The sequence below is a fragment of the Acomys russatus genome, chromosome 20 (genome assembly GCF_903995435.1).
Source record: "Acomys russatus chromosome 20, mAcoRus1.1, whole genome shotgun sequence".
In the NCBI taxonomy this organism is placed as follows: domain Eukaryota; kingdom Metazoa; phylum Chordata; class Mammalia; order Rodentia; family Muridae; genus Acomys; species Acomys russatus.
Window position 1 is genome coordinate 56,961,368 of NC_067156.1, and position 10,457 is coordinate 56,971,824.

The window sequence follows — 10,457 nt, forward strand, 5'->3', positions numbered from 1 at the left end:
TAAGAAAGACCTAAGTAGAATCATTTCTTTGGTTTGTGATCAGTGCCCTAAGCTGGATAAATAGATATTTATTTACATGTTCCCAGGAAAAGTCAAATAACACTCTATCGTCTATTTATCTGCTATCTACTATCTATCTATCTATCTATCTATCTATCTATCTATCTATCTATCTACTATCTATCTACCAATCACGTATTATCTATTTATTTATGTTATCTATCATTCTATCATGTATCTACTATCTATCTACCTATTATCTATCATTCTATCATCTCTCTATACATGTATCATATATTTATCTACCTATCATGTATGTATGTATGTATGTATGTATGTATGTATGATCTATTATCTATTTATATATTATCTGTCATTCTATCATTTACTTATCTACTATCTTCTATCTATCATCTATTCATCTATTCTATATCTATCTACCCAATCCATCCCACCAGCCATCTACCTACCTTATATCTCTCTACCAATCCCTCACCAACCTGCCATCTATCTGTCAATCAATCCTCTGTCTATGCATATATATGTATTGGTGGGAAATCACTTTTAAAATTTGTTCCTAGAGGCCCAGAGGTTTGGATAAGATGTCTTTTAAAATTTAAAAAAAAAATTCATTCATATTACATCTCAATAGTTATCCCATGCCTTGTATCCTCCCATTCCTCCTTCCCTCCCATTTTCCCCCTACTCCCCTCCCCTATGACTGTGACTGAGGGTGACCTCCTCCCCCTGTATATGCTCATAGGGTATCAAGTCTCTTCTTGGTAGCCTGCTTGGATAAGATGTCTTAATGAGAGTTGGGGGAGTCAGAAGGGCTGGAAAGGGCCAAGTGGCTGGTTAGGAAAGGTTTTCAGGTTTTTCTAGGATGAAAACTATGTTGCCATTACACTTTCTGTACTGTAGTCTTGAATAGAACTTCACAGGCTTCTGCTTTTAAAACTCTAAAAATCTCTCACTTGGAAGAATTACAAAGCTGAGATTTCCAATGTTTTTGGCCACTAGCTACATATGGTTGTTGAATCTTTGAAAAGTAGGTAGCCTGATTTGAAATGTGCTATAATTTAAACACCAGACTGAGGTTCAAAGAAGCAGTATGACAAAAATACATAGAAGAGCTCATTAATAGTTTAATACACCAGTAACATGTTAGAATAATAACAGTTTGATATATTGGTTTAAATAAAAGATTTACTTTAATCCAGTTTTCTTTTGAAAATACAGCTTTTATGGAATCAGTGGGTGGGTTGTATTCCACTGCTCTTGAACAATGCTTCTGACTTGAGTCAAGATCCCTAAACTCTTGTGTCCCTGAGCATGAGAACAAAGTATTCTATCTTATATATGATATCTCCTTATCTTTGCTGCAGACTGGTGGGGTTGCAGGCAGAGACAGATTTTCTTTGAAAAGCTCAGAGTGATGTGAGTCATGAACTTTCACATGTGAGTCAATTTAAGGAAAAATACCACTCAAGCCACATAATGGCAACCAAAAGTGCCCTGCTATTTTCTGCCTCCTTCTATATCATTTCTGACCTGTGCATATTGCCGACACCTCTGCATCCCTATGTTTCTTGGGTATCTCTGAATATTGTTAAACTTTCTTTTGGAAATATTGTTTTATCATCCCGATTTTTTAGTTAAAAACATGGTCACCATGATCCTTAGAGGGATGATAAGACGCTCTTTCAAAGGAGTTTTGGTATAAAAAACATCACAGCCTTCTGTGATTCATATGGTGGGGGAGAGATGGGGGAGCAAGCAGAGGTCAAATGGCTGTTAGTGGGAAGGAACTGGTAGGTCTGCGGGTACAGTGGCATATCATGCCATGTAGTTGTCAAAATGTGTATAATGTATAATTAAGAATGAATCCTGATTGTGTGGAGAGCAAGGACGGACTCTGACATGAACTCTGGTACCCCGTATTTCACCACTTTCCCATGGTGGGGAAGCCTGGTGGCACTCAGAGAAAGAATAGGCAGGCTACCAGGATGAGACTTGATAGGCTGTGACCATATGGTGGAGGAGGAGGTCCCCTTCTGTCATAGACACACGGGAGAGGAATAGGGTGAAAGAAGGAGGGAGGGAGGAATGGGAGGAGACAAGTAAGGGGATAATAATTGACATTTAGTCTGAATGAAGTAATAAAAGAGATTGAATCCTGAAGAAAACTATGGGTTTTGTGTAATGAAGATGTTTCAATGTTAGCCCATCCATTGCACTAAATTAAGACAAACACTCAGTGTTGATGGTGGTGAAGGAGGCTTCAAGGGTGTGAGAGATGGAAAGGATTGCTTGAGGTTATTGTGCTTTCTGCTCAGGTTTGCTATGAACCCCAATCTTCCCTGAAGGTAGTCTTAATTAAAAAGGAACACAACCCAGTGTGTATGTTGAAGGTGAGAGCATTGTCTGTCAAAAGCCCTGTTGAAAATGGCCTCTGACTAGAATGACAGGTCTAGGTTCTCCTACACTGCTTTGCATGAGAAAATGGCCATTAGCACTTTGCCAAGGTGTCCTCCTCTCCATTTTAACCCAAGCAGAAGAAAAATGATAAATATGCTTGTTTTCTTGCCTTCAGATGAAGGCCTGATTGATAGAAACAGCTGCTAAGTGGCTTTAAAAACAGGAAGGATCATTTGTGTTTTCTTCAGGACCTTGTGTGGGTCAACCTGTCTTTGAAGGCTGGCTGGAAGGTAACCTGGTAGTCCCTGAGTGTGATGGGGACTTATTATTTATTATTTAATCAAACTTCCTGGATGACAAATTGCTGGCTTTAAATGCTTAGTGACACAAGAATTCCATAATGAGATAGTATGCCACAAATCAAGGCTTAGTAAAAATACTCTTTTTTCTGTTTCTAATACAAAGTGCTGTGTGTGTAGGAAACTGTTTTTCCACACCCATTATTATTTTTAAAGAAAATATAAAGTTGGAAGAGTAGGATGAGGCTCTTTGTTTGAAAGAAATTTAATTTTGTGCTGTACAAATAGAACAAGCATCACCCAAAGGTGTGTAAACCCAGGTTTTGGTGGGTTTGTGTGTTCATAGCAACATGGCGTTAAAGTGTTTGTGTCTGCTCATAGCAACATGGCATTAAAGTGTTTGTGTCTTCTTGAACCTCACTTTACTCACACGCATTTATTCTAAGTGGATAGAAGGGCAATTGCCCTGCCCCTGCCTTTTGTTTATAGGAAAAAGCGTTTGGTATAAGAATGGGATATATGTAATTTGCTAAAAGATCTTGGGGCTTTTAAAGCCCTGTCTTGCTCCTTCCCAGGGTGCCTTTGGTTTAGAGCTGTTGTACTTTTCATCAGTGTAATGCAGAAAAAAAAGCATCCTTTCTGAGCCTCAATCTTTTCCCCTTGAGGCTCTATACATTTGAAAATGCAATTTAGAGAGAGAGAGAGAGAAAAAAGAAAATGCAATTTAAGCCCACTGCCTTCTATTTTCTTCCTCTTAAAAATAACACATATCTATGAGTGTATATTTACCTTAAAGAACCTTATATTTTAAATTTCAGATATAACATACAAACATTGTATAAAGTGTTAAAATTACACAGGCACAGACAATTCAATTCAGTGATGCTTTGTTCCCTTCAGATCTCTCAACCTGTTTCTAAAGTACACCAGCGTTCGTATCAGTCTCTCCCCCTGCCCCATGCTATCCAACCTTCAGTATCTGTACAGTGTTCCACTGCTTCATCCATACTTTAATGAAATATTTTATTAATTAAGGAATTCACTTACTCATTAACACTTGCTACAGTTGTAGAGAGATATGTGCGCACAGAAAGAAACACGAGCAATACGTAATGTTGCTATTTGTAAAGAAAAACCTTCAATTTCTCTTGAGTCAATTTTCATAGGATTAAACATATTGGGTAAATTTTTATCTGTTATCATCACTATAGCTTTGAATATTATATTGATATCTCCATTCCATGACTTAACTACTTAAGGCAGTGTCTTTTGACTGGCAGCTATGAAAAATAAACAGTGAGGCCTGAAGGGCACTCTGGAAGGGTATACATGCTTTGAATCAGTGTTCAGTATATGCTACTGTTCTTGTGCTGCCAGGGTTTGTGAGTTATGGGATCAAGGGGGTAGAGATAGGGTGCTCACCATCACCTCTAGTGAATGATTAGGAGAGATTTTGCTTCCTATTTCAACCACAGTATTCTATGCTGGCCTGGAAGGTTTGGGTTCAAAAGTGAGAGCCTTTCTGCCAAGAGGTACAGTCATCATTCATTGAACTGGAAACTAAGCCTTCTTCCCAGCCACTTTGGGCTCCCGATGCCCTTGAATCAAGTGGCTAAGAATGGAGGCAGTGATAGAAGGGGTGATTGATTTAGATTACTAGGGGGAAATTGGATCGCTTGTGCACAGTGAAGGCGAGGGACAGTATATCTGTAGTGCACAAGATCCTTTAAGGCATTTCTTGGTGGTAACCTGTCCTGTGATTAAGGTCAATGAGAAACTATAACAGTTCAATCCAGGCAGGGTGACACATGTCCCAGAAGGTTCAGGGATAAAGGTATGAGACACCCCTGCAGATAAGAACCAAGATCTATTGAAATGCTTGCTGAGGGTGGAAGAAATAAGAAATAGGTACTGGAGGTAGTTATAAATATCAGCTAAGGTGACTTTGAGCAGTGACAGCATCGAGGATTGTAATTGCCATGAGCATTTCTGTCCTATTTCGTTAAGAATCCGCTTGTGCAGAGCCACCTGTCCAGAGATGTGGAGGCAGAAAGCCAGGGGCCAGGCTTTGCTCGCAGCTCAGGTAGACAGTGCTCATACCTGGGACACAGTTTTACTCCAACAACTGCTTCTGTGATGTCACGGCCAGCTTTGTGTCTGGTGCCTTGACCATCAGTGGTCCTGCTGATGGTACGAACACCCTGGTGGATCCAGCTCAGTGTCACTTTGAAAGTTCTTAATGAAGAGAGGACTTTGAGTTCCCAGATGATGTTAACATGTGCACTGCTATACAGTTTCTTTGCCTCTGATCCTGGTAAGTGTAATGCCTACTTATGAAATATACAAACAGTCCTTCTGTTTCCAGAGAGTCAACACTGCTCCCAAACACCTTGGTTGTCATCACTGTACTTGTTTATCCAGACTCCACTCATGAATACACAAAATAGCTCCCTCCAAACTTCTCTTACATCGGTGATACCATGTTTGTGAATTCTACTCATGTTGTCCTTATTATTCTCCTGTTTATCAGTGTTACCATGACCTGTAAGAGCTATTTGCCAGGCTGTGTTGGGAACCTCTACCCAGAACCTCCTTTGGTGTTTTGTTTTATATTACCAGCAATGATGCCACAGTGCTATTGCCTCTGTGTAAGGGTACCACTGCTGTGACTGACACTACCAAGGAGCCACCGCCACCTCCCATGACTCCCTGAGACTACCATGAGAGAGTCGAGAACAGAAGAATGACTTTGTAGCTACCTGGGATTGTGCTCTCAGGAATGGTTCTTCGAGTCTGTTTATTGGCCAAACACAACCATTTACAAGTTCCATGTCTAGGTTGAAACCCTCAACTGCTTAAAGCACATGTTGGCCAGAGCAGTGGAGTTGCAGGGTTCTGGACTTCCTTTGGTAGGATTTGGTGTGTATTTGGCTCCCTTAGTTTTTCCTAAATACGTAAATAGAACTTGATTCCTTCAAACCAAGTACTGTACCTGGTTGACCAAAAATCTAGCAACCAGTCACACCTCTTCTCTTGGTTCCTCTGTCTTGAAAATGTAAAGGGAATCAAAATGATATAAGATTTTTTTGTCTAGCTTTTATTTTGAAGTAATTTTAATTTCATTTATGTATGCTCTATTAATACTGTTTTCTCTCTACCCTGCCTTTCCCACATATTTCTTCCCACTCTTTATCAAATTCGTGGCCTCTTTTTCTTTGGTTATTAATATTATATGTATATATAAGATAAATAAATATGTAAAAAAATCTCTTGAGTCCATGTTGTGTTGTTTGTGTATATTTGCTTTTAGGGCTGACCATTTGGTGGATTCTTCCCTCAAGGGGACTGATTTGGAAGCAAAGCAGAAAGATTGTAAAGGCCAGAGGTCTGGGGCATCTGCTGTGAGGTTGTGTGGGCTATATATGGCAGGGACACTGTCCCCACGAGCTCTCAATAATATGGCTCTCTAAACAAGACCTGAGTAATGACACCAGCTGGTGCTCCAATGTGGATAGAAGAAAACACTTTTCTTTTCTTTTCTTTTGTGGGGGGGCACTGTGACCAGCACCGCACAGTAGCCTTTCTCTGGCTGGCAGGGGACAGCTCTCTCACAGGGAAGCTCAGAGGACTGGCGTCTCATGTGCTGGCCTGGCTGGTCCTTTATTGCAGCAGAAGGCCCAGACCCCCCTCCAGTACAATAGTGGTCAGCACAGGAAGGCACCCCAGATGACCCCCAACTTGGATCTCAGCCAAACCTAACTAGCCAGAAGGGAAAGAAAGAACTAAATCCCACTAGAGTGACCCAGATGCAGACTTGGTCCAGCCACGGCAAAACCCTTAAGGTTCCTGAAGTTGATCAGCAGCCAGAACTGTCCTGGGTCAGAGGTCCTTAGGGTCAAGACAGGAGTCAGCACTGACAAACATCTCACAGTAAGGCCATATCTGGGACAGGCAAGGGTCTTTGCCCGAACCTAGTCTTTGGTGTAAGGTGTACAGAGCCACAGGTCAATCCAAATCCTTAGATTCTCAGTCATTAGAATCCATCACTTCTCTTCCACATAGGCCAGTTGAACATTCTTTCTTTCTGGCGTGCAGTCTATGGGCCTAATGATCCCCGCAAAGTTAACCGAACTGGTTCCAATGCAGAGCCAAGGCCCGAGGCCATGGGTTGGCCACCTCAGACACTGATGGTGCGGAAGACGGTGAAGCCCGACAGGGCGGTACTGATCAGGACTCCAGGGCACTGTGGGTGCCAGTGTAGCTCCTTCAGGTCAGTCTCACCTTGGTGCACAAACAGCAACTACTGGGGGAGTGCTGCCAGCCCGGGGTCTGTCTCTGTCTCACCTGCCTCTGGGTCCCGTTCAACTGCCAGGTCCCACTGTGTGATCTGGTTGTCAGCACCCGAGGCTGCGAAGACTCCACTGTCCTGAGGGTGCCATTCAACAGAGGTCACGGGGGCCATGTGCTGCTTGAAGGTAGCCACAGGGGAGCCAGAGTTGAACTGCCGCAGGTCCCAAACTTTGAGGGCACCATCATCCCCGCCGCTGAGCAGGAAGGGTTCCCTTCGGCTCCAGCTGATGACATTGACATCCCCATCATGGGCAGTGGCTGTGGTGAGCATGCAGGCCTTGCCTGGGGCTGCTCTGATGTCCCAGATTCGAATGGAGGCATCAGCTGAGCAGGAGGCAAACACCGTGTCCTCGGTTGGCGACCACTGAAGGTCCTCCACAGAGCGTGTGTGGCCCACAAATGGCCTCTGGTCCACATGCCAGGAACCACCATCCGTGGGTGTCCAGAGGTGGATGTTCTTCTGACAGTCACCAGTCAACAAGCGGCCAGGCACCCGAGGGGACCAGCCAAGAGCAAAGCCCTCACCCATGTGGCCGGCAAAGGAGAAGATGAGTTTTACTCGCGCCTGCTCATCCCGGAGGAAAATGGCCAGGGCCTGGGGGTCATCCACCACCTGCAGGAGCCGCCGCAGTGCAAACACCTCCACCTGGCCCTTCTCTGACCAGACTCCAGCCACTGGCTCCTCCCCCAGCCAGGATACCCAAACTCGGTTGATGCCACCATAGTGGGGAACCATGGCCAGCTCCAGCTGAGGCTTCCGCTCCTCGTCATCCTCCTCCTCGTCCTCGTCCTCGTCCTCGTCCTCGTCCTCGTCCTCGTCCTCGTCCTCGTCCTCGTCCTCGTCCTCCTCCTCCTCCTCCTCCTCCTCCTCCTCCTCCTCCTCCTCCTCCTCCTCCTCCTCTTCTTCTTCTTCTTCTTCTTCTTCTTCTTCTTCTTCTTCTTCTTCTTCTTCACTGCCCTCTGAGGGTGGCGGCCTGGTCCCATGGAGATTGTGCATCCGAAGCATCATCAGTCTATTGCTCTGGGTGCTCTCCGCCTGGGTTCCCGCACACAGGTACAGACTGAGAAGGAGCTCTGTCCGGTTGTCGCCGAGGTGATCTCGGACTATGTCAAAGCTGAGACAAGGAGCCCCAGTTTGCGCACGATGGTACAGCAACATAGGCCTCCTCATTCATTACCAGCTCCTCCCCTTCACCCAGTGGCGGCCCTTTGCCAGGAAGGTAGACCTGGGATGGGCCTTCGGATTCTAATTCGCAGGATTCAGCCTCCATGGGTTCCCCAGTTTCACATGTGCGCCTCCGGCCCTTGCGCCGAAAACACTTTTCTCAAACCATTGTATCATATAAAGCAAGTGTTTATAAAAATAATATGAATTGATTTATATAATCAGGAGTCTTTATGCATATAAGAACTTTTATAATGTCTCCAAATTTAATGACAGTTTAAATTGCCAAGGATTCTATCTCTAGGTTCAAGTAAAACCACTAGGCAACATGAGGAATTGAGAATGGTAAGATTGCTTCCCTGGGCCTTCTGCGTCCTGGTGAGTGGATTTGTTTCACAGTGCAGAACCTCTTTTCCTCACTGTAATGGTTGTACTGTCTCAGATTGAGCGGCTGTTTTTTCAAGTACAATAGCCCATGTGCTTTTGCCTAAAAAACGGGAAAGGGTTTTCACTCTCTTTTCTTCGGATTTGCAAGTGTATCTAGTCATGTTTCAAAACGTTCAGCAGAAAGGGAGGCTGTTTTCCTCATGGGTGCTTTGCTGCGATCCACATGGTCATATGATCACCTAAGTCCCTAGTATTTCTCTCCTACAATTTTGAGAGACAGAGTCTTTCTTTATAGCCTCAAATGAAACTTGCTGGGTAGCTCAGCCTGACCTCCAAGTAGGGATCTTATTGCTTTTTCTCTCTAGTGCTGGGATTTGGGCATATGCCACCACACCTGGCTGCAGTACATGTTTAATAAGCAATTGAGATATTACTGTGTTCGTGGTGTCATGGATAGTGTTAATTGTCAACCTGACAGGTTTTAGAAGTTCCTACAGGGGCTTGCCTGCTACGGTTATTTTCATTATATTAATTGAAATAGTAGCAAGACCAGGCCAGTGTGGGCAGGACCAAGCCCTGGGTAGTTAATACTGCACGGTGTAAGTAAGAAACGGGCTGAACATCAGCACATATCCACTGCAGTCTTTGGACTGCAGAACTGAAGACTACCATGCATTGATCTCTATTGTCTTGTGACTGCAGATGTAATTTGTCAGTAATTTCTTGCTGTGGAGGACTGGAAGGACTGTGAACCAGAATAAACACTTTCTTCTTAAAAAAAAAAAAAAAAAAAAAAAGAACATGTTTGTGCTGCACACATACACATTAAACTGATACTAATTTTTTTAAAAAAATTATTTATTTATTTATTTGTATTCTATGTGCATTGGTGTTTTGCCTGCATGTATATCTCTGGGAGGGTGTCAGATCTTGGAGTTACAGGCAATTGTGAGCTGCCATGTGGGTGCTGGGAATTGAACTCAGGTCCTTTGGAAGAGCAGAGCAATCAGTGCTCTTAACCACTGAGCCGTCTCTCCAGGTCCATTACTCATGTTTTGTTCCCTCTGTTTCTTTACCATGCAATGTAACATCGATTTATGTAATATTAGTTATCATATTATAAATACATATTATTATCATATTGGTAGGTACACTAAAAAATGAAGTATTTCTCAATGGATTCTGCCAGATATCCTGTGTGTGTGGGTGAACTATGCTTTAGCACTTGTACTTTAGATAGTTATATCATCTTAGGCAGAATTACAATCTTGCTTTTTTTTATTTGGAAATTAAACATGACAAAAGGAGATGTGACAGGAGGTAGTCATGTGATGGTTAATCATTGTCAGTTTGTCTGGATCTGCAATCAACTAAAAGGTGACCCACGGGGCCCTTGTGTAAGGGGCTTTCCTTGGTAAGGTTGTTTTGAAGTTGCAAGACCCACCCTTGAGGTGGAGAGCACCTTCCAGTGGCAGCCTAGATAAAAAAGGTCTAAATTAAAAAGTTTTGCCTCATGCTTATTTGCCTTCACTCTTGCTGGCAGGTCCACTTAGTGTTACTATGGCTGTAGCATTCCTCCTACCTCCCTGATATCAGAATCCAACTTCTTCAGGTTTTCAACAAGGATTGAAAATCAGTAGCTCTACAGGAATCATCCAGGCTCTCAGCATCAGGTTAGACCTGGCTACTGAGGTACCATCTTTCTGGACTAAGAAGCCATCAAACTCTTTGCCTCTCCACTGTGAAGATAGCCATATTGGATTATTTAGGACAATATCATGCCAACCAATCTATATATGTCTTCTGTAAAGAATATATTGTTTGAAAAGTTTTCACGT

The 10,457-nt window shown here is 43.2% G+C and overlaps 1 protein-coding gene across 1 annotated transcript; it reads right to left on the reverse strand.

Annotated features, from left to right (window-relative positions):
- Nucleotides 1-6,375: 6,375 nt before the first annotated feature.
- Nucleotides 6,376-9,028, reverse strand: LOC127204291 (glutamate-rich WD repeat-containing protein 1-like). The gene is given in 4 exon segments (XM_051163224.1): nt 6,376-7,848; nt 7,999-8,220; nt 8,222-8,386; nt 9,014-9,028. Coding segments are annotated over 4 exon segments (1,356 nt in total). The 3' UTR covers nt 6,376-6,894.
- Between the last annotated feature and the right edge of the window lie 1,429 nt (nt 9,029-10,457).